General features: G+C 54.2%; 1 protein-coding gene across 1 annotated transcript in view; it reads left to right on the top strand.

Moving 5' to 3' along the window:
* The window catches only part of MEGF6 (multiple EGF like domains 6), a 76,437-nt gene that overhangs the window by 47,488 nt on the left and 4,928 nt on the right, over window positions 1-24,021 (top strand). The window contains 24 exon segments of the mRNA XM_039564033.1: window positions 5,112-5,237; window positions 6,040-6,162; window positions 6,745-6,867; window positions 8,463-8,600; window positions 9,174-9,296; window positions 10,081-10,203; window positions 10,936-11,103; window positions 11,327-11,458; window positions 11,555-11,571; window positions 11,573-11,684; window positions 13,089-13,217; window positions 13,327-13,461; window positions 14,646-14,780; window positions 17,159-17,284; window positions 18,242-18,373; window positions 18,769-18,897; window positions 19,183-19,314; window positions 19,601-19,729; window positions 20,277-20,405; window positions 20,815-20,943; window positions 21,216-21,344; window positions 21,536-21,664; window positions 22,946-23,074; window positions 23,310-23,438. Of these exon segments, the coding sequence (XP_039419967.1) occupies window positions 5,112-5,237; window positions 6,040-6,162; window positions 6,745-6,867; window positions 8,463-8,600; window positions 9,174-9,296; window positions 10,081-10,203; window positions 10,936-11,103; window positions 11,327-11,458; window positions 11,555-11,571; window positions 11,573-11,684; window positions 13,089-13,217; window positions 13,327-13,461; window positions 14,646-14,780; window positions 17,159-17,284; window positions 18,242-18,373; window positions 18,769-18,897; window positions 19,183-19,314; window positions 19,601-19,729; window positions 20,277-20,405; window positions 20,815-20,943; window positions 21,216-21,344; window positions 21,536-21,664; window positions 22,946-23,074; window positions 23,310-23,438 (3,006 nt within the window).

Raw genomic sequence — 24,021 nt, forward strand, 5'->3', positions numbered from 1 at the left:
CCTTTCTTGTGGCGTGCAGCGATCCTGCTGCCGCCTCCGGAATAGAACATGGGACAGACGGAGAGCAGGAGCTGTCGGCAGCGCCAGCCCCAGAAGGTGGAACAGTTTTCAGGGAAAGCATAAAATGGATTGCTACAGGGAGGAATCTCTTCTTTAAGGGGAATTTCCATCGTTTTCTTTCGCTCTCCAGGCTTCCCTGCTGGTGTAGCTGAGCATTCCTGCAGGATCCAGGCAGGCAGGGCTGCCTGTGCCCAGCGCTGCAAACCTGCTTTGCATTAAACCTGTGAGCAAGTATTTGCCGTAATGTGCAGTGCTGGAATTCATCTGCCAAAAGTGAGGGGGCTCTGTTCATGAAATCTGATCCACAGGAGTGAGTGGGGCAGTTTCTGAAGCTCTGGGGAGAGGAGCCTGCAGGATCTGCAGTGAGTTCCAGAGGGACCCAGAGCCCCCAGGAAAGCAAAGAAAAGCAGGGCAAATAAAAACCTCTCACTGCATAATTATCTAATAATGTTTCTAAAATATCAACAGTTCAGGGCCTAAAATGGGGCTTTCTCACTTCAGGACTGGTGGCTTTTGCTCTTTACACATTTGTGCCTGTCCATGAGTATATGTCACACCTTCACAGAGCTCCGTACTAATCCTTTAAATTTGTGGAGGGGTGGAACATCTTTTCCTTGTAAAAGCTCAGAACAGAGCACAGGCTCAGAGGTGATTCCTCTGCTGGTGTTTGTGGCTGCCCTGTTGTAACCCACGGACACCAGGCTGCCTTGTGGTCCATTCCCAGGGATTAGGGGCAATCAATCAAAGCTGTTTCTCTCTTCAAGTTGGGATGTCCTCTCATTTTCTGGAGAGATTCTGTGCTGTTAACACACAAAGCATTGCCACTAAATTTAGGGAATAGGCCAGGAATGAAGGGAACTGGAGACAGAGAGCACCCATCCATCCCTGCATGCATCCATCCTTGTCCTTCTGCTCAGGGAGGTCTCTGCTCCACACTGGGACAAGCACAAATTTGAGCTGTAGGAAGCTCCTGGCAGCCCCAGCAAGAGTATTCTGGAGACAGAAAGAGCCCTTTGCAGTGAAGTCTCCAGTTAAGGGCTGTCAAATCACGGATCTAATTCTTTAAATGCTTTCTGCTCCCCACAAAACCCACAAAGGCTCCGATGATGGACTGGCAGCGCTGAGCTGGAGCTGCAGAATTCCCCCGCAATGCACCGGTGTGGCTGAGGCAGCTTTTCCAGAGTGAGCTGGTACCTGGGGTGTGACTCAGGAGAGCACAAAACCAGCCTGGAACCACCTTCCTGTGTCCAGCTCCCAGCCCTGCTGGTGCTCTGCAGCTCCGTTGTGCAGGATCCTTTTGTTGTGTCTTTGTTCAAATCGCTGCTGAAGAGAGGGAGAGAAGGAGCAGCTGCTTCCATTGCAAGTGAAACAGAACAAAGAGAGACCTTGGGCGTCCTGAAATCACCTCTTTCTTTATCAGAACCACATGGGCAGGAGGCAGGAAGTTGACATCTCCAGGTCCTTCTCCACTGTTTCAGCCGAGGGATGCAGGCCAGGCCGAGGCGAAGGGGTTTAATGGGAGCCAATTGCTTTTGTTGGCCCGCGGAGCAGAGAGATGGTCTGGATTAACACACAACATGTTTCTGGAAGTTGTCTGAGGTTAGGATAAATCAGTTTGGGATTACATGATGGATCCCTGTTTATACTAGGAGAACTTTGAATGAAGAAATCTCAGCTATAGGGGTGATACAACGAACGGAAGGGCCGTGCCAGGAGGTTTGTGTGGGCTTGAACTGTGTGTGCAGGGAGTCAGCGACCACGTGTGCTTGCTGGGGCTTTTCATTTTGCAGACAACTCGCACGTTTTAGGGAATTTGACCTTTACTTCGCCCAGTCACACATTTTTCAGCCTTTTCTTAGAATCGATGGGGTTTGCGTGATGCTGCAGAAGGAACATTCTGCTCAGTTCTGGTTACAGCTGCTCACAGTCACTCTCGGGGTATCAACTCGCTGCTTCTGGTGGCAAATCTCTTGGATCTGGAGGAAAGGTGAGAGAGAGGAGGGAGGAGAAGTTGGAAGGACATCTGCAGGGTGCAGAGATCAGGTACTAAATCAACTCCTGTGTTAGGCTGCTGCTGCACAGATCCACTTCCTGTGTGCAGTCAGCAGCAAAAACCTCCTTTCCATCCCTCCCTATCCTTTTCCCAGGCCTGAGAGGGTCAGAATCTGGGAGCGGCATCTTCCAGCAGCACTGCACTCCCCTCAGACTGCGGGGCTGGAAGGAACGTCCCTCTCGCAGACACTGAAATATCATCTGTGGAAAATCTGTCTGAGCTGTAATTACAAAAATCTGTGTGATGTACAGGATGACACTGGGCTTGGCAGCCTTGTCACAGAAATGTTGAGCTCGGCAGAGCATCTGGGAATGGAAATATTTTTAGAGTGGTTCTGTAAACAGAATAAAACCCCGAGCAGTAATTAAGGCCAGCAGCGAGGTCTGCTGGCTGTGACTCTGCGAGGAGCCAGCTAAGGAGACCCAGCCTCACACGGGTCCTCTCTCCTGAAATCTTGCGTGGAAGAACCCAGACTTTCGGTTTTTTCAGTTGTCTTGTAGGAGTTTGCAAGGAGGCCGTTGTTTAGACTTTGAATTCATCTGAATAGCTTCATCCTGGGAGGTTATTTTAGACATAAGATGCATTGGCCTGTTCCATGTTGGCCCAGTGCTTTTCCCAGATGAAGGAATGTTTTGGCAGGCATCGGCATTGTTTTACTTTTTTTCTTTTTTTTTTTTTTTTTTTTTTTAAAAAAAGCTCTCCAGCAAGCACGTTATTTATGGCTATTTTTGAATATATGTTATTAAACATTTTAATATATTGGAATATTTTTAAATGACCACCCACCTCTGCTAGAGCTTGAGTAGGGGAACTCTGACCCAGAGCTTTTCAGGAACGTTGAGTATTTCTGTTGTTTCCTTCCAAATGGATTAAAGGAAACAATGCCAGCACAACTAACATAAACCTCGAGTTCTTGTTCCAGCCCTATGTTTTGTATGGCAAAATCTCGACCCTGTCAAGCTGCTTTTATTCCCCCAAACGTTGTTTAGTTAATTAGAGGCATAAAACGAGAAGTTGAGTTATTTTAACATTTGGAATGAGGATGAGCCACAGCTCTGAGTTAAAGCACATTTTTTTGCAGGGGAATGGTGTGCAGAAAAAATTAAAAAAAAAATATATTTTCCCTTTATTTTCATCCTGAGCCAAACATTTGTTTTCACCAATGTACAAGAGCAAGGACCCAACTTGGGATTCAGGGGAGTGTTACAAGCAGAGACTTCTACTGGCAGCTGCTTTCCAGGCTCTCCTGCTTCCAAAGCCCCGGAGGTTGTGGAGGGCACTGTGACCACCTGAGGGATCAGCCTGGGGAGAGATGGTTTTCATTAGAGATATATTTAGCTTTCCTATAAGATTCCTCAGAGCCAGCACGTTAGTTTATTCCAGAGTTTGAAAAACAGGCCAGAAACGTGTGAGACCACAGCTCATCATTCTGCTCCGCTTATGGGAGCCAGGGCTGGGGTTCCATCCTGGACCGGGGCCGGCTTGAGCCACGTTCCACCAACCCAGTGGGTTGTGACACTTTGGTGGCTCCTAAGAGCCAGAACAGGGTTTAAAGGCCATTTTCCCACTTCTCATATGGGACACCTCTCTTTGGAGAAGCTCGGTGCATAAGGAGTGGGTGGGTTAACTCAGGAGACATTCAGTGCTCCAGGAGGGGACTTTGATCACTTTGGAGGCATGTCACTATCCCACAACGGCTTCTCTGGTGGAGACCATGAATCCAGCTCCACAAAGTCCTTCCATGCTTTGTTTCCTAGCTCATGTTCCTCCTGGATCCAAGGTCAATGGTCCTGGAGAGCTGCAGTAAAAACACGGCGTCAGACGCATTCCCCTGGCTGCTCACAAGGTGCTCACATCCCAGTTAAACATCCTGCCCCTCTGCTGGTCCTGCAGAGACATCCCAGATTACAGGAGGAGGAGGAGGAGGCTGTTGCCAGGCTGATTAATGATAGCAGGCTTGTGAGGAGTCCGTGTGCTGGGTCACAGGGTCTGTTTTGTGCCGTAGCCCAGGCAAAACCTTCTGTTTTCTGCCTCTTTGGAATCCGCTGGGCTCCTTGCGCAAGGCCACACAGAAACTCTGCGGCACGGCCAGCAACTCCAGTTTGGAAGCTCCATTCCCAGTTGTGCCTGCGCTGAGGACGAAATCAGAGCTCCTGCTGCTGTATCTTCGTGTGCTCTGTCTGGGTGACACTGCTGGTCACGGCATCAGGGACCCCACGTGCTCAGGTTCCACACAGAAATCTGCTCAGAGCCCTGAGCTGGGGGTTGTTACACCTGGTCCAGGTATGGACACACAGGATGCATCTTAGACCGTTTTTCTCTGAGTGTTCCCAGAACTGGCAGTACCTGCTGGGCCTCACCCTGTGTGATCGGTCACTTTGGCACATCACAGAGCCAGAAGTTCAGTTTTCCACATCACTTTGTTACAGGAAAACCTGAATGTGCCTGAGCACAACTCTCTGAGCGGGAATGCCTTGAACCAGCTGTGGCACTGCACCTGCAGGGACTGTCCTGGAACAAAAGGATGGGAATTTCGGCAGCAGCACAGAAGGCTGGCTGCTGACACGGCGCCCTTCGGAGAGGGTGGATGCCTGGCAGGAAACCTGCTTCCCTCCCATGTAGTGCTGGACAGGACCTAACCCCGCTCCCCATGTCCTGGAATCACCTTCAGGGAGAGTGCTGGAACCTCTTATGGTGGAAAAGAAGAGTTTTAAGTTCCTACTCAATACTCTTGAGCTGATCCTGCCTTGAAAGAGCAGGGTGCCCACCTGGCACGGTGGTGGGTGGCCTCTCCTGCACTGCCCACAGGCTTTTGCAGTAACATCTTCCACTGAACACCCTCCTTGCTCATGAAGTTGGCCATGAACTTGTCACTGGATGTGCTCCAGTCTTAAATTCTCACGAGCTTTAAGTGTGTGCACTCTGCCCTGGTTCTGTGCAAGAAGCTCATCCAGGTGCCATCCTTTTGTGACAAATCTCGTGTCCCTTTGCCTCGCAGCTCTGAACTCGTGTGCCCTGAACAACGGTGGCTGTGAGCACGACTGCGTGCAAGTGACGCTGGCCCAGCACCGCTGCCAGTGCCGGCACAACCACCAGCTGCACGAGGATGGCAAACGCTGCGTCCGTGAGTCCCTGGGGGGCTGGGGAGCCACAGCTTCCAGCTGGGAGCTGCGGGATGGGGATGCTCAGACGTCCGACAGATCAGACTGGGGGATTTCCAGTAAAAACTCTGTGTGTTTTGTTGTCATGGACATATCCTGCGGCTTATTCCAAGGGATGGGAAGAGCTGGAGGAGCGTAGCCAACAAAAATGAAATGGTATGAAGGCACAGGCTGCTGTGAGAGTGGAGGGACAGCAGAGTGTGGCAGTGGGGTGGGATCCTCTCCCTCTCTGGCTGAACTGCTCCTGGCTCAGGAGGGGGAGAAGCTGAAGGGGACAGAACACAAGGGTTTTCTCATTCATAGCAGTTGGCATTCAAGAGGCAGGAAGGAGGGAAGTCCTGAGCTGTGAAGTTGCTAAGGCAAAAGGAACAACTGGGATATTACAAATGCAGCAGTCAGTGGGGTTGGGAGCATCTGTCCCGGTCCTGGAGCAGGTCAGAGATTGGCAAAGCTCTGGATAGGAGCACTCGGGGAAAATTGCCAGCACTTGCTCAGTAATTCCTCTGCAGAGGGATGTGCCCATGCCAAACTTCTGCTGGAGGGGTTTTACCCAGCTTAGTTCTGGCCCTTTGCAGGATCTGACACGGTGCAAATCCTCCCGAACGGGCGGAGCAGTGAACGGAGCAGCAGCGGGGATTTTCTGCCTGGTGCAGAGCAGGCTCTCACAGACTGCAGGCTTTCCTGCTGCTCCGTGCTCTGTCTCCCACAGTGCCACAGGAGGCAGGATCTGTGTGGGATGACCCGGGCTCTCTGCTCTGCCTGCAGTGAGGAACCCGTGCGCTGACAGGAACGGGGGCTGCATGCACCGCTGCCACAGCCACCGCGGCCGCGCCCGCTGCGACTGCCACCCCGGCTACCAGCTGGCCTCTGACGGCAAGGCCTGCGAAGGTGAGTGCCCTGCAGAGCTCCCCTGGAGGGAAATCCCTGTGTCTCATGGATGAGGGAGTGCTCAGTGTGAGCAGGACGGAGGGATGCACACGCCTTCCCATGGATGGCTCAGCTGGTGTCTGTGCAAGAGCCCTGCTCGAGCAGTCTGTAACAACAGACAGCTGCTCTGGGGGAGGTTTAGGCTGCACATTGGGGAGAAGTTCTTCCAGAAAGGGTGGTCAGGCATTGGAATGGGCTGCCCAGGGAGGTGGTGGAGTCCCTGTGCCTGGAGGTGGCACTCAGTGCCATGGTCTGGTGACAAGGTAGTTTTAGGTCATAGATTGGACTTGGTGATCTCAAAGGTCTTTTCCAGGCTAATCGATTCTGTGATCCTGTGAACACCCCACTTTCATGTGATCCAATCTCCTGGGAAGATTTACAGCAATGCCAAACTTCTAACTCTGTGTCTTTGTTGGTCTGGACCTGAATGAAGAGTTCAGGGTCCAAGAAACCAGTGCAAAACTCAAATACCATAACAACAGTCCCTTTGGAAGGATGTTTAAGGCTCAGCCTGCTTATCTTACGGCTTTCTCCCTCTCCCAGATGTGAACGAGTGCCTGACGGGGCTGGCCATGTGTGCCCACCAGTGCCTCAACACCCGGGGCTCCTTCAAGTGCACCTGTAACCCGGGCTACGAGCTGGGGGCGGATGGCAAGCGCTGCTACCGTGAGTACTGAGGTCTCAGCCCTGCCCAGCAGGACAGGGCACACGTGGGCTGCTGCAGGCACGTGTTTGTCACTGCCCTTTGGGAATTGCCAGGGCCAAGCCACGGCAATCTCTGCTGAAGGATTTCACAAGCAGTTTTGGGGCTGTTTAGTCCCCCACCAAGATAAAAATCTTGGTCTGGTCTTTAAAGTCACCACGAAGCTACTTTAGCTGGTTTAGGCAATTAATTTGGAGCCATTTGGCCTCAAACAAGCCAAGTTCTGCTCTTGGGGACTCGGTTGGACAAGCTCAGTCAGCTGCAGATGTGTCACTGAAGGAGGAATTGAGCCAGTGAAGGGATCACATCTGCTCCCATCAAGGAAAGAAATAAACTCTGTGATGCAAGAGTGAGCCGGACTGTGCTCCCAGCTTTGTGCAGCTGGTGCCCCCCAGCAGGGCCAGGCTGAATCAGAGCCACCAGCCCCTCACAGATGCCAGCCACCGTGGCAATCCCAGTGGTGGCAGCTGGTGTTGCTGGGAGCTGCGAGGGTCCCCCTGTGCAGCTGCTGGAGCTTGCCAGGGGTATGAGGGCAAAGCTTTACAGGCCATAAATGGGTCTTGAAAGGCATCAAACAGAGCAATGCAGGGCATCAGGGTGATGATGTGAGGTTTAAGAGCCAAAGCATGTACACAACTTCCTTCTTAGGGACACAGCCAATCTCACACCGTAACCATTGACGTTGCCCTGGCGTCACCAGAGCAGCCTTTCCACATGAAAGGTGTTTCTCCCTGCCCTTCCTAGCACGTTTCTTTTAAGCAAAACCCTGTTTGTGCTGCTTTAATAAGAAAAGGGAAGAGAGGGATGACAATCATGTTGTGAAATGTGGAATAAAGTCTTCCACTGCGGCACAGCTTTTGTTTTTGACAAGCACAGATCCACTGGGAAGCATCAAGCTCCCTTTCTTTCATCCTCCTTGGGTCTGAATGCATGAAAAACTCAGTGTTCTTGAAGGCAGAAATTGTTTTCCTGAGGTTCAGAACTGAGTCAAAGCTCCATGAAACAAGTTCCTTTTAGTTTAAGAAAGCTTAATTAACTAGACAAGTTTACAGAAACCTTGCCAAGCTCGGATGATCTATGGCTGCAATTGATGTTTGCGCCGACCACTTTTGACATGTCAGGAACTAACGATTCTCGCTGTAGGCATCTGGATGTTTCCCTACTTAGCTGTGTTCTGCTGCTCCCATTTCTCCCTGGCACCAGAACAGCTCTGCTCTGAGGCTGAGCCAACTTTTGGTTGGCAGCACACGCTGCTGCTTGGCAGGAGTGGGAGCGGTTTCATCCGCAGCCTGTTCATCCCAGAGATTGTCCAGAGCCTGCTCCATGACTCCATCCCTAAGAGGTTGTGTGAGATCCAGAGGTTTCTTTTTATACCCCGCTTCCCCACCCAGCAGCAGCCTCTGTGCTGAGCTATTTCCATCCTTTCCCACTGCAGATCCCCCTCCTCAGCAGGGATGCAGTGCCAGGAGCTGGCGGGGGCGCGGCACCGAGGGCAGGCAGGGGCCAGCGGTGTGTGCAGATGTGTCCCACGGGATCCTAACCAGGCTGCCTTTTCCAGGGATAGAGATGGAGATTGTGAACAGCTGTGAAGCCAACAACGGCGGCTGCTCCCACATGTGCCACCACACCAGCTCTGGCCCAGTCTGCACCTGTAACTTCGGCTTTCGGCTGGAAGAGGATCAGAAGTCGTGCACTGGTAAGGAACAGGAAAAGGCCAGACCTTGATTTCCAAGCACATCCCAGGTATTGGTGAGGATCCCTCTTGGGATCTTAGGTCAGGATCCCCCTTGGCTGCTGTGTATGTGCACTACAAACAGGCTAAGGAGGATAGAAGCCAATGGAAAGTGAGAGCAGATGAAATATTGTTCTGCTCAAAGACATCCCCAAACCTCCCCTCAAGATATACTTGGACAGCAATTATGACTCGAACAGCAATTATTACTTCCAAACTAATTAGCTTTTCCCTGCTGAAACTGCCCTAAGCAGGAGTCAGTCAGCTGGAATCACCCTGCTTGTAAGGACACGAAACCGGTAACCACAGCCTCCAACCGGGAATCACAATGAGCTTCCCTCAAGGACTCAGGATTCCTCCCTCCATGGGGAGGATGATCTGCTAACACAAAGCTCCCTGACTTCAGGAGGAACTCAAGAATCCTGGCTCAGCATTTGGCAGCAGATCAGTAGAAGCTCACCAGAGCTAGTCAGGGAGCAGTTCAACAGTTCCTGTCACCACTCTGCAGTGCATTAACACCCTTTGTTTCTCATTTAGATATCAACGAGTGTGACGCTGGTTCTCACTGTTGTCAGCAAGACTGTTACAATTACCCTGGGGGCTACGAGTGCTCCTGCCATGCCGGCTACAGGCTCGGCACGGACGGCTGCGGCTGTGACGGTCAGTGCAAACACCATCACGCTGGGCTGCAGGCAGAGCCAGGGACACACAGGGTCCCTCTGCTTCTAATCTGCCTGTGTTCACTCTCCTCAGTTTGTTCAGTGTGGGGCAGCTCAGTTCTAACCCCTACACCAAGCCCAGCACAACTGGAGAGGGACAATGGGATTTTTGAACACGTCAAGTTCAGATCAGGATGACTCAGAGTGAGCTGGCCCAGGCCTGACCCCATTAATTCACAAAAACCATTTGATGTTCAACCCCAGAGGCCAACACTGCCCATCACTTTCACCCAAGGGATAAAGACAAATAACAGTGTCTGTAGAAAACAGCCAAGACGGTGACTTAGTGAAGCTTTTAATTAGGAGAACGAGAAATTGTCCTACCTGGTTGCGAACAGCCAAGCATTTCTTCCATTTTCTCCCAGCTCCTACCAGTTTTCCTGCCAGCCTTCTGATGAGTCACCTTCCCAACAGAAAGAATGTGGGGAAAAATCCCCCTAATAATTGTTCTCACTTCCAAAGCTCTCAACATTTCCCAGGGGAAGGAGCCAAACACACCCACCTGTTCTTACACAATTGATGATGGATGGGAACTGAAGCCCAGCACATTTCATGTTGAAACCCAGGCATCCCTAATCCCTAAGGTGGTTTAACTCCATTTTTAGAGTTGATGGCTCCACATATTTAGCAGAGAGGATGCCACCAGCCCATTACTGCTGCATGGCCAGGCACGGCCGGGCCCCTGTCCCTGCTCCTGTCCCACTGGAGTGTCCCATGTTTTGTAGATGTGGATGAGTGCTCTGCAAACAACGGGGGATGTGAACACACGTGCCAGAACCAGCCAGGGTCGTTCCAGTGTGGCTGTGACATTGGGCACAAGCTGGACGAAGACAGAAGGAGCTGCATCTGTAAGTGCCTCATCCGAGCTGCCTCAGGCTGGGCAGTGGGTCCATCCTCTGCCTCCTGTCCGAGCCAGGACCACACAGACTGGAGCTCCTTAGCCCTGAACCTCTCATTTTCCAGCTCCTTCACAGCACCTGAGCAGTGGCAGTGCCTCACCCCAGCCCTGGAAAGCTTTCCCAGACAGGACCAGTCCTGTTTCAGCCTCATTCACAGCACTGTCCAAAGAAGTGCAGGGAGTTCTGGCACAGCTACACCTCCAGCAGCTACACAGCCAGCAGTGAGGGCTCCACGTTAAAGATCCAGAGCCCCTGCCACAGTTGCCAGCCTCTACAGCTTTTCCTTATAAGAAATAACAAATTAGTCATTTGCAGCAGTACAGAGATCTGGAGGTCACGTAGCTGACCTGGGCCCACTCTAGCCAAAAAATCCCTGAACGAACAACTTGGAAAAGCTTTAGAGGTGACAAAACAGGGTGAGATCAGTGAGAGAACAGAACACAAAGGGGTCTGGAGGATCTCCAGCCATAGAGTGACCAATCTCTCTCTGCAGAATCAAAGAGATTTCTGTATCTTTATTTATTTTGTTATCAACACTGGGAACAACAAAATAAAAAATGAAGGTGGGCAAACTTGAGACCCACAGAGAGTGCTGGTTTCCCTTTGCTGTTGCAGAGGTCCTGCCCCACTGTTAATCTCTCAGAGACCTTGTCTCCTTTCCCTTTCTGTCCCTCCCCCCAGCCATAGAGGACACGGTGGAGGCTCTGGATGGCCGGCGCCCCGTCATCCGCCCCATCCCTCACGTCGCCATCCTGCGAGATGAATTCACCCAGCTCTTCAATGACGACTACGAGGAAGAGGAGGAAGAGATGGAAGCACGAGGGGAGCACACGCTGTCAGAGAAATTCGGTGGGCATTTTGCAGCAGCGCTCAGTGCCATGCTTTGCTTGGAACCCTTCAGGAATAATGATTCTTGCTGGGTTCATTTGTTTGGTGAACGCACAGGACCTGTCGAGCACTTTTCTGTGTCTAGCTCTGCTGCAGCCTCAGCAGGGGCGTTTCTCTGCCCAAAGTGCCCAGGATGCTGCAGCAGTCTCAGTGAGGTTCTCACCCACAGTGCCTCTCATTGCAGTCTGCCTGGAGCACACGTTTGGCCCCGACTGCAGCCTGACCTGTGACGACTGCCAGAACGGAGCCACCTGCAACGCCGAGGGCAGCGGCTGCCACTGCCCGGCCGGCTGGACTGGCGTGCTCTGCAACCAGAGTGAGTGGCAGCTCTGTCCCCTGCTCTGGGGTGCACAGGGATGCAGCCCTGCGAGGCTGTGGCTGGGCTGAGCCTCATCTCCCTCTCCCTCCCCAGCTTGCCCGGCCGGCACCCTTCGGCAGCAACTGCAGCCAGAGCTGCCGGTGCCAGAACGGTGGCACTTGTGACCCTACCACTGGCGCCTGCCGCTGCCCACCCGGTGTGGCCGGAGAGCTCTGCCAGGACGGTGAGTCCAGTGTCCCCTCACCTGCTCTGTGATGCTGGGGGCCATCCCCATCCTCCCCCTTCCTGGTGTCAATGTCTTAGCAGAGGTTTGCCATCACTGGGTAAGTGGCTGCTCTGGCCATCGCCAACGCCGCTCTCAGATGTCCCACATGTGCTTCTCTGAAGCCTGGAAGTGTTTCCCATGGGATTCCCTAAACTCATCCCTTTGTAGCTCTTCACTGACAGCATCTTTAAAGCCTCTTGTTGAACCATCCACCATCTGATTCCTCTGACCACTGAGTCTTGTGCGGAAAAAAGCCGTTTTAAAAAGAAAAAGGTGTGGTAAGAAGGACTCTTTCCCCACAAAACAATGCTCCAGGGGTTCTGCCTTGTCTTTGCACTCAGAGACCTTTGCAGTCCCTGTCCAGTGCTCAGCCATGACTAGGGGCAGAGATCTCTATTTCATGGGACATTCAGTGACAGACACAGGAAAGAATGTCAAACCCACAATTTCCATGGTAAATTTCCATGGAAACCATGGAGGTATTTTCACCCAAAGCATTGGAAAGCTGTGACAGCAGTAGTTACCTGAAGTACCCAAAGGAGGTGTTCACTGCTGGTGGTGCTCACTTCTTGCTCCCAAAGGGTTAAAATCTGGGGGACATAATCTGAAAACCAGAAAGAGGGAGACAATCGGAGATTCAGACAAAAGGACTTCAGTCACATGTTGGGAGCATATGGGAGCTATTACTGAAGGAGGAGAGCGAAGCAGAATGCAAATGAACATGAGAGATACCCCGACCTCTTCTTTCTGTAGGAAGGAGGTGATTGAGGGGGACAGAGAGAAATCAGGAAGGTAAAATTAAAATAAACAATGCAGAATTGCTCTGTTGTCCCAGAGTGGCATTTCCTCTGCTCCTCTGGTCGTAGGGACAAGGCCTGTGCTGCTGGGCAGCTGCTGGCCAGAGCACTCTGCTGGCACAGCCTGTCTGCCACGTGCTTCCATGATGATCTTTAGCATAATAGAGAAAAAACAATAATTTTATTCACTTAATAGTGCAAATACCCCTGTGGCTTTTCAACAGGAGCAGCCTTGTGGGTTGCTTTCTCACAGAGGACAACCTTGAGAGCCCTGTGGGTGGGTTATTTCTGTCCCAACCAGTGCAGCTGCTGGTCAGAGTGAGTGCAGAGCTGATGGGTGTCCTGGAGCACCACGGCGAGTGGCAGCAAGTGACATCCCTTGTGACACTGCACAGCTGATTTGGAGCTGGTGCAGGGAATCTGATCACTGCCACCCTGGCTGCATCCCTTCCCTCGGTGCATCCCTGGCCTCACACAGCTCTGGTTCCGCTGTGCTTCTCTGCTGCTGTTAAAATGACCTGCTGAAACTGGCTCATCTTCCCAGGAAACCTCTCTCTGTCACTAGGGTGCCCTAAGGGATTTTTCGGGAAGCACTGCAGGAAAAAGTGCAACTGTGCCAACCGGGGTCACTGCCATCGGATTTATGGTGCCTGTCTGTGCGATCCCGGCTTGTACGGCCGGTTCTGCCACCTGGGTAAGCTGGTCCTCATGCCTGCTGTTCCCCTTGGATCCCAGCCTTTCTGGGAAGGAGGTTTCTGCCCCTCACCCGGGGTCGCTGACCAGCTTTTCCCCTCTGCCTGCAGCGTGCCCCAAGTGGGCGTTCGGAGCCGGCTGCTCGGAGGAGTGCCAGTGCGTGCAGCGCAACTCGCGGGACTGCGACGCCAGGGACGGCTCCTGCCGCTGCAAACCCGGCTACCGCGGCCAGCGCTGCGAGCACAGTGAGTGAGGCACAGAGTCACACAGCCACACAGTCAGCTGGGTTGGAAAGGACCTTTGAGGTCATCGAGCCCAGCCTGCGACCCAACACCACCTTGTCAACCGGACCATGGCACTGAGAGTCACATCCAGGCTCTCATCAAACACCTCCAGGGGACAGGGACTCCACCACCTCCCTGGGCAGCCCATTCCAATGCCCAGTCACCCTTTGTGAAGAATTTCTTCCTAATGTCCAGCCTAAACCTCCCCTGGTACAGCTTAAGGCTGTGTCTTGTCCTGTCGCTGTGTCCTGGGAGCAGAGCCCGACCCCAGCTGGCTGTCCCCTCCTGTCAGGGAGTTGTACAGAGTGATGAGGGCTCCCCTGAGCCTCCCTTCTTCCAGGCTCAACAGCCCCAGCTCCCTCAGCTGCTCCTCACAGCACTTGTGTTCCAGACCCGTCACCAGCCTTGTTGCCCTTCTCTGGACACACTCCAGCCCCTCAACATCTGCCATGAACTGGGGGTGCAGAACTGGACACAGCACTCAAGGTGCGGCCTCAGCAGTGCCCAGTACAGAGGTAGAATGACTTCCCTGGTCCTGCTGGCCACACTATTCCTGATACATGTGCCACTGGCCTTCTTGGCCATGTGGGCACAGCCAGCTCACGTCCAGCTGCTGTCCATCAGTGCCCCCAGGTCCCTTTCTGCCTGGCCGCTGTCCAGCCGCTCTGTCCCCAGCCTGTAGTGCTGCAGGGGCTGTTGTGGCCAAAATGCAGGACCCAGCATTTGGTCTTATTAAGCCTCAAATCCCTGGATTTGTCCCATCCATACAGCCTGTCCAGGTCCCTCTGCAGAGCCCTCCCACCCTGCAGCAGATCCGCACTCGCTCCCACCTTGGTGTCACCTGGTGTCATTCTGTTCCCACGAAGCACCCCCGGAACATCCCCCTTTCTTGTCCCGTGGCCTCTTTTCCCCACATTAATTTCTGGGGGGGGGAAAGCTCTGCTCGCTTTCCACCCTCCCAGGCTGCCTCACCTCTTGTTCACTCAGGAGCATGCCCTGCTCACCCTCAGCCACGTTCAGTGCTCAGCAGGAGCTGTGTGGTGGGTGGTGGAGCTCAGGAGAGTGCTCAGCACCTGGGGCCGGGCTCTGCCAGGGGCGAGGAGTAATTTCAGAGCTTCTTTCTCTCTAATTATGGTTGTTCACAGGCTGTGACCCTGGATACCACGGGGATGGCTGCAAGAAGAAGTGTAGCTGCTCGCCAGGAGTGCCCTGTGACCCTGTCACCGGGGAGTGTCACAAGGAGTGTCCCCCAGGCTACCACGGGGAGCACTGCGACCAAGGTAACGCAGGGCCGTGCAGGGCAGCTCTGTGTGCGCTGGAAACTCAGCAATCCTCACACTTCTGCTTCACCAAACGACACAAAAGCACTTCCTGAATCCCCTGAGAGCCCCAGGCCACTGCAGGGGATCTGATGGGTGGCCAGTAGAGGCTTTGGGGGACACAGGAGCTGCCACCCACAGGTCTCTGTGAGACGCTGCCGCCTCCTTAAAGTGGGAGAGAGAATTGCTCATATAAAATGAGCCTGATTCAGAAGAGGAGAACAAGGTTTCACTTCACCCTGCCACTGGACATGTCTGTGTTGGTAGATGGAAGTGATTGGGATCTAATTATCTTTCCCTGGCCTTGATGTCTTTTCCCTTCCAGGCAATCCCTGCCCAGCTCAACAATATCACATTTTCTGCTCCATTCTCTATTCCATATTGAAATTCTACTTCATCTGCAAGGGCAAAAGAGTATTTTACATTTAATTTACATTAGAATTCAAACTTCTGCCTCTGTGTGAACCTCCTAGAGCAGTTTTGTGCTCTTCCCATGATGTTGGGAGTCGGTGGGGCGGTGACTGAACTGCCCAGCTCTGTGTATGTCTAACTGTGTCCAACTCTCAGGCTCTGAGAGTGCAGTTTTCAAGATCCTGGGGGCAGTTGGTGTGTCAGAGAGCTTCACTTTGGTCAGACAAAGGTGCTTTGAGAGAACCTAAAGGCAGTGAGTCACTGGCACGAGGTGAGGATTACAAAATATGAACACAGCGCTTGGAAAAGAATAAGTTCTGCCAACTGCAGAGCTGAGTGGAGACTGAAAATCAACCTACTCCTGCTCTTGTGAGGCTGGAGCCTCCTGAACCGCCTTCAGCTGGTTGGATCCTACAGAAAATGCAAAAAGCTGGACACTTGAGTCCACACTGGAAGACAGACTGCAGCAGTAGAAGACACTGCATGGAGAGGTTGGAAATGGCCACATCTGGATTTGGATTGGAGCATCCCGGGAGTTTCTGCAGCAGCTGATGTTCAGCCATGCACTGCTTCACCCCAGCCCAGAAGTTACAACCATCGGCCTCATTCATCTGCCAGCACAGGGTCGTGGTGCAGAGCCCCATCTCTGACAGGACTTGGTCGCAACAGGAGCTGCAGACAGCAGCAAAAAATCCCAATGCAAGTGCTACCATAGTGCTGGCAGGAGAGATGGGAGCAGCTCCTGCAGGGCTGTGCCCCCTGGCAGGGTCTGACAGCCCCGAGCCCCCCGTGGTGGGATGCTGTGGCCCCTGGAGCCCCTGGAGCCTCATCAGGCTGGGTGCTCCCGCTCGGGATATTTTTAAAAAGGGTAAGAAAGGAGCTGAAGGCTGTAGGGGGGAGTCACAGGAAATAACACAAATATTTGTATAGAAATAGTAGGCTCTTGGCTGTTGTTCGGGTCTGGAAATTATTAAAGGGTGAAGACAAACATCTGCCATCAATTAGCGAAGAGGAGGAATAACAAAAACTCCACTGTGTCACTGGAAATGGAGGCGCTGCGTTTCCCCCGTGGTTTGTCAGTGCCGGCGTGTTCACCTCTGCTGAAGCTTCACAGAGCTTTGGCTCTGGTGAGCGTGGAGCTCTTGTGGGGGACTCAGAGAGGATTTAAGGATCTTTGGGTCTGGGGGCCTCAGTCTGCATGGCACCAGCTAAATTGTGGCATGGGGTACAAAGATCAAACCGAGCTGCTATGGGCAGAACCACGCTGGCATCCAGAGCAGAGGGAAGGAAAAGCAATCATTCCTCCTCTGGATGAAGATGTTCTTTCTTTCCTGCTTTCCATCTGTGTCCATCTGTGCAAACCTGGCTGATTCTTAAAATCCTGGTGCTCAGATCCTGGAGGCATTCAGCCAGGGAGATAAAAACCCTCACAGTGTCTTGGGAAAGCCAAGGGGTGGTTTAGTGTGGGGCTGTGACCCCAGTGCTCTGCACCCCAGCCCACAGAGAGCAGGGTGGCTTGGGCACAATCTTTATCCAAACACTGGAGACCAGTTTGGCCTCAGCTTTTGGGGATGTGAGTGGTCACTCAACATGAAGAAATTCTTGTTGGAAGGACACACAACAAGAGAGAAGTGATGGACAGACTGACCACAGTGGTGGTGGGAATGCTGGAGGTGACCGGCGTGGCCCACGGAGTGGTCACGCCCAGGCTCACAGAACCATTAAGGTTGGAAAAGACCTTCAAGACCATCAAGCCCAACCGTTGAGCAAACACCACCATGCCCACTAAGCCAGGAGCACAGGTGGGAACCTCTCACAGCTGACTGTTCCCCACAGACCCAGAGGCTCCTTCGGGCTGCAGGGCTGGGCTGGTAAAATGCCCATGGGCACCTTGAGGGGGAAGTTCTGACTCTGCTGTTCTCCCACAGAGTGCCCTGAGGGGACATTTGGGGCAGGCTGTCGGCATCCCTGTGCCTGTGGAGGAGCATCCTGTGACCGGAGCACGGGGCAGTGCCACTGCCCACCCGGCCGGATGGGACATGACTGCGCCCAAGGTGAGCACGGGCAGCAGAGCAAACACATTGAGAGAGGGATTTAGGTACAGAGGGAGGGAGTCAGATGTAGAGCCGTTAACTTTTCTTTTGCTGAAATGCAGTTTAAAAACACCCAGTGCAATTAGAATCATCTTAGTGGAAAATTAGAAAAAATTGCAGCTTTTGATGGCGAGTCCTAAACAACAGCCCTGCTCTGCTGTCGAGGCTGAGGGAAGCACAAGCAAACACACACGATGAAAAAGATGAAGAGATGTTTTCGGTTGTTGCAGTCCTTAACGTAGGAGAGGAAACTTTCTTTACCCATGCATGTTTTTAATTGCCTTCACCAGATTACTCTTTAACTGCTGGAAAACTAGAGAGTCCGAAATGAAAAGCTTTTGCATGATTCTGCAGCAGCTGGAAGGTGTTAGTCACATAGAGATGTCCCTCTCCTAAGAGTTTGGCTGAGCAACGAAACTACGTGTGCACAGTGCTTACCGTACATTTCAAGCTGCCTTTTTTCCAGGCCCTGGAGCAGTTGGACCAGTTGGAGAAGGATTCTTGCCCTAGTTTTAGCAGTTCTTAGCCTTTTGCTCCTCCTTTGCGACTCACAGCGGGTCCTGGAGCAGTGACTGATGTGCTGTCCGTGGTGTGACAGCAGCTGCGGAGTCCCTGTGCCAGCAGCACCATTTCCCACTGAGGAGCCCTTGGAGCTCCCTGCAAGTGGATGCAAATCCAAAATTGGCATGAAAACCCTGGAGCGAGCTCAGAATAGCGCTGACAGAGGGCTCGCACGCTGCTTGTGGAACAGGCACGGCCGTGCTGTGCTCGCTGGTGGCCACGTGCTGCGAACAAAAGTCCACGTCTTGCATGAGCACAGCAATGACGGCGAGAGGGAGCCCAAAAGGGCAGACATTTCCCTCTGCCACCTGGGCTCTGATCCCGGTGCTGTGTGTTCTCTGTCTGCTCACGCTCCAGCTTGCCCTGAGGGTCTCTGGGGACCGGGCTGCCAGGAGATCTGCCCCGACTGTGCCAACAACGCCAGCTGTGACCCTGTCACCGGAACCTGTCTGTGCCCACCCGGCTACACCGGCCAGCGCTGCCAGGATGGTGAGTGTGGGCTGGGGTGGGTCCCTCAGCTGGAATGTCCATTTCCAGCTGGAATGGGGGGCGTTTCTGCTGACCTGGAGCATCCAGTGACCGACAGGCACTGCCACGCTCAGCAGGGCAGGCTGAGCACTGTGCACATCTCTGTTCCCTCATTCATTGGGGTGCAGGGTGGGGACTTCAAAGTCCCTCTAGTCCCCTCTCCACAGTGGTAACTTCTGCAGCAGCAGAAAGGGAGGCAAAATGCTGAGCCCCTCGTCCTGCTCAGCACCTGCACTCGGGGTGTCAGAGCTGTGGCAGTGCTCGTGGCTCAGCCGAAGCACTGCGGGATCCAGCGGCTCTGCCGAGGGCCGAGGTTCCAGCAGCCTCCTGCGGTCCCTCCCTGTTTCCCTTGGCAGTGTGTCCACCCGGCTGGTTCGGCCCCAACTGCCAGCTGAGCTGCAGCTGTGGGAACGAGGGACATTGCCATCCGGTGACCGGGACGTGCAGCTGCCCGCCCGGCTGGACGGGGCACCACTGCCAGCGAGGTACGGCACCCGTGCTCTGTCACCTTCCCTCCTGGGCCACTCTGACCCGTGCCAAGCTATGCTGCCATCGCTCCATTCTCATCTGCATGCCGTGCCTCTGCCAGGGAATCTCTCTGAAATCCTTTTGGTTTCTCTGCTGTGTGCCCAGTGCTGGCAGTGCCACTGGTCTTTCTGCAGCCGTGCTTGTCCCTGTGCCCGAGGGACGTTGTGACTGCTGGCAAAGACTGTGCCCACGCCGTGCTCTCGGGTACACACCAGTGACAGGCTCCTGCTGTGTTTTTCCAGCCTGTGACCTGGGCCACTGGGGCCCCGACTGTGCCCACACCTGCAACTGCAGCAACAGCGACGGCAGCTGCAGCGCCGAGAGCGGGCAGTGCCTGTGCGAGGCCGGGTACACGGGCAGCCACTGCGAGCAGAGTGAGTGCTGCCCCTGCCCTGCCTGCCCTTACACCCAGCAGGGGCTGCAGGTGTTCCAGGCACTGGGCCAGCCCAGTCCCCTTCCCTGGCTGGGGTGCTGGTCCTGTCCCCAGGGTGGCTGGGTGATGTGGGTACACACCTGTTAGGGGCAGATTGGAACCCGCTGGCTGTTATCAAAAAAGAAGCTGCCAGGTATTTTTATTCCATTCAGAGTCCGGGCCCCTGCCTTAGGATAGCTTCCCTGGGACCTGGGAAAGGTCAGGCTCCTCAGTCTCATTTCTTTCAGAATGCCCGGAAGGGTGGTTTGGGCTGAGCTGTCGGCACCAGTGTCAGTGTGACAACGGAGCAACCTGTGACCACGTCAGCGGGGCCTGTACCTGCGGCCCGGGCTGGCGGGGAACCTTCTGTGAGCACGGTGAGTACCTCAACCTGGGGACCAGGGCTCCATCCCAGACCGTTTGTGCTCCCTGTCTGACTTTGCTCTCCCACTACAGCAAAGAGAATCCCTCAGGATGGTCATGGGGAGAACAAGTCTGCAAGCTGCTGTCTCTGGTTTTATTTACGGAGGGAAAAGGTCTAGGGAAACAAAAAAAGACTATGGAAATGTAAATAATAGGTGACCCAGTGGTTGTACAGCTGGTGTGGTCACCCGAGGGTGTACGTGTTGCACACAGGGTCTTGGAGCAGCCTCTTGGAGGGGTCCCTGGATGCAGGGATCTGGCTCCCCCAGCAGCCTCTCCATGGTCAGGAGCCTCATGCCATCACTCTCCTGATCCACCACTGCCCTCTCCTGTACCTGAAATGTCCACAGTGGACTCACATCTAATATGTGCTGCCCTTAGCAGTGGCTGTCACACCAGTGCAGCCTCACGTCGGCCACAAAGGCCACCAAGGGACACCTTTTCCCACTGGGAGAGCTCCAGCTCTGCATTTTGTGTGGATTTCTCCTTTGCTTTCCACAGCCTGCCCAGATGGATTTTATGGACTGGAATGTCGGCAGGCCTGTGACTGCCTGAATGGTGCCCACTGTGACCCTGTGACAGGACAGTGCCAGTGTCCCCCCGGCTGGACCGGCCCCCGCTGTGCCCAGGGTAGGTGTCTGTGCCCAGGTGCCCACCCTGCCCTCCACGGGCACTCTGGAGCCAGGGCTGTCTCTGCTGCCAGGTCATAGGATACGGAGGTTTGGGTTGGCTGTTCCCCACTTGTGGTTTTCTCTGTGTGGGATTTAATTTGAATTCAGAGTGGGGGGCTCTGCCTGAGCATGTTGTGGTTGGATACAATGAGGAAAAAACTTCCAAATAGGTAGTGATGGCAGTGTCTGTGTTCAGATGTCTGGCCTGTAGGACACATTACTTCCCTGTAACACCACAAAACCACCTCACACAGCAGCCAAGCACCAGCATCAGGTCCTCTCCCAGCCCCTGGCATGGTTGGTAGGAGCCTGGCTGCTCTAATTCCCACCCCCTGCCCACCATTCCTGCCTGCTCTGCTCCCCTGCAGCATGCCAGGAGAACAGGTACGGCCAGGACTGCAGCCAGACCTGCCACTGCTTCAACAACGCCTCTTGCAGCCACATCAGCGGCCGCTGCCTCTGCTCAGAGGGGTGGACGGGACCCACCTGCCAGCAAGGTAACCCTTCCCAGCCCAGCCTGCCTTCCCTGGCAGCTCAGGAAGGAATGCATTCCTCGGGGTGGGCGGAATGCTGCTGCCTCTTACCCAAGCGGGTGAAATACCAAAAGTCATTTTGTGGGCAGCTGAGCAGCCTTGGGGGGGTCACTGGCTCCTCTTGCATCAAAATCAGCGTGGCTCTGTATCAGACCATCCACCCACGGCTCTGGCAGCGTGGCACAAGCCTCCAGAGCTGTGTCCTGACTGGGATGTTTGTCCTGCTTCTCCCTCAGCCTGCCCGGCGGGTTTTTACGGGAAGAACTGCCAGCAGCGCTGCCTCTGCCAGCACGGCGGCACCTGTGACCCGGCCACGGGGGCCTGTGCTTGCCCTGCGGGCTGGACCGGGCTGGCCTGCGAGCTGGGTGAGGAAACAGCTGGGGAAATGGCTCTGGGGCAAACAGGTCCTGGTTTGGAGTCCCTCTGAAGGTTGGAGGTGACGTGCGAGGGGTTGGGGTGCACAGTCCTTCCTGTGCGGGTGGGGCGGTGGGAGCTGGGAGGGTGGGAGCTGGGAGGGTGGGAGCTGGGGCAGTGTCTCACCCTGTGCCCCTGCCAGCCTGTGCCCAGGGGCAGCACGGCCTGGACTGCCAGCAGCGCTGCGAGTGCCAGCACGGGGGGCTCTGTGACCGCCGGACGGGGCACTGCTTCTGCCAGCCCGGCTGGACCGGCGACAAGTGCGAGAGACGTAAGTGGGGCGCGGGGGGCTCTGGTCTGGGCATCGATGGCTCTGGCAGCACCTGGTGCTGCACAGGGAGGCTCTGGGGTTTTAAGCAAAGACATAAAATTCAGATTTTGGCCCAGCAGGGAGCTGGCAGGTCCGTGGGTTTGGCTGTGCCCCGGTTTTGCCCATTGCTGCGCTTTCTCCTTCCATTGAATCCCAAGAGGGGTTTGGGTGGGAAGGGACCTTAAGGATCATCCAGTTCCAACCCCATCTGGTTCCTGTCCTCTGAGGGCTGTCCTGAAAGTGCTGGTGCACACCCAGAGCAGCCTGTGGCAGTGCTGGTGGGAGGGGGATGGATTCCCAAAGGCACAGATCCCCAGGCATCAGTGCAGAGCCACAGGCCCCAGGCAGGGATGGGGGCAGGACAGCAACCCTGCAGGGTGAAACCAAAGTGCCAGAGGAGGATCTTCCTCTGCCACAGTGGGTGACAGAAGAATCATCCCCTTCCCATTCTTCCTCCTGTGTGTCCTTGTATCACACTGACCCTCGGGGCCTGGCTTTGCTCCCAAGCCCCAGCAAACCACGCCATCTGTCCCCTGGTGGCTCCGTGTCTGCTGTGTCCTTAGCTATGACACACCCTGGCAATCTCCTTCCCACGAGGAAAGGTTGGAAAGGCTCTTGGCCTTCAGAGCAGTGACAGGGACCTCCTCACGCATCAGCACACCAAGCAGAGATCCACAAGCTTCTTCCCTTCTGGGGTCATGACACCCCAGCCTGGCACATCCCTAAATCAGGGCGTAAAGTCCAGTGGCAGCACTTGCCAGCTGAAGTCTGGCACAAGGGAGCTGCCACTGGAGCCTCAGCTGCCACCAGCCGCTTTCAGGTTTCCTGCTGGGAATGTTCTTCCCTTCAGGAGGCTGTAAATCAGCTGGCAGCTGAGGCTTGGCCACACAAATCACCTCGCTGGGTCCTGCTGCATCCCGAGGCACAGCGTCCCCTCCCAGCATCGTCACAGGCTCTCAGAGCCCCACACGCAGCCTCAGCAGCACCAGGCAGTGCTAAGCACTTCTATAAATTCTTTCAATACAAATTAATGAAGAAACCCACCCAAAAGGTAGAAATTATGTTGGTTTTTTTTTTAAAAGAACAAGCTAGGGTCCTATCAGCTCCCCAGGGCTGTATTTCAGGCTGCCTGTGTGTGCACAAGGGACAGGCCCAGTCAGCTGTGGAACTACTTGGAAAAAGCCCCAAAAAGTCACTTTTTTTGTGCAACTTGTCCTCTCTCCTGTGTTTTCATCCCTGAAGCTTGTCCAGAGGGGCTGTTTGGGGCACGCTGTGAGGAGCTCTGTGACTGTGGGGACAACATCTCGTGCCACCACGTCACTGGCGCTTGCGATTGCCCCCGTGGCTGGAGGGGCCGGCGCTGCGAGAAGGGTGAGGAACACCCCTGGGTAAGGGAAATCCAGGGAAACAGCAGATGCTCCAGAGCCTGGGAAGGAGGGGAGCTTCATTTTTGATGAGAATTACAAGTTGTGGCAATATATTTTGAGGCTGTTGGGCTGGCTTGGCACTGGGGCAGGAGCCCCTCGGGTTCTGATGCCTTCCAGGCATTAACATTAACTTAAAATCCAGGCAGGAGACTCACATCCCGTTGTTTGTTTTCCCACAGCTTGCCTGCCAGGCTTCTTTGGGAAGAACTGTGCCAGCCGCTGCGCCTGTCCCCTGGGAGTGCCCTGCCACCATGTCAGCGGCCAGTGCGGCTGCCCGCCGGGACTGACCGGCTCTGGATGTGAAAAATGTACGGAGATGGGAATGAACCTCTTACAGCTCTGCTGCCAGGCTCTGGGAACGTGAGGGGTCAAGCAATTCCTACAGAAAATAGAAGGGGGGGAAAGAAAAAGATAAACAAGGGAAACCAGCCCGAGCAGAGCTGTGCCAAGGAGTGACTCCCAGTCTGGCGGCTGGGCACATGCCTGCGGAATGTTAGCGGGGCAGAGGGAGCCAAGTGGGAAATCAGAACTGGGTATTTATCCAGAGGATTAGCAATAAATCACTATTAAAATGAGCTCCTGTGGGTATGAGCAAGCCTGGAAGAGACAGAGGTGCGTGAGCACATTCCTCATGCAGAGAACAGTGCTGGATTTGCCATCTCTTGCAGAAATGTGAGGGCAGGTGGGGCTGGCATAGCAAAAGGCACCTAATGCCTTTAAGTACTTGCTTTTCCTTTCAATCTAAGTATTTCCTGGAGTGAAGGAACCTTTTGCATGTGGGTCGCTTTGCTTTTTGGGTGACGGAGAACTTTTACTGCCTTAAAAGGCTCTCTAAATCCTGGCTAAAAATAAAAAGGGGGGAAAAAAAAAAGCCTTGCAAAGAGGGGTGGG

Source organism: Corvus cornix, chromosome 21 (assembly GCF_000738735.6).
Source record: "Corvus cornix cornix isolate S_Up_H32 chromosome 21, ASM73873v5, whole genome shotgun sequence".
Taxonomy (NCBI): domain Eukaryota; kingdom Metazoa; phylum Chordata; class Aves; order Passeriformes; family Corvidae; genus Corvus; species Corvus cornix.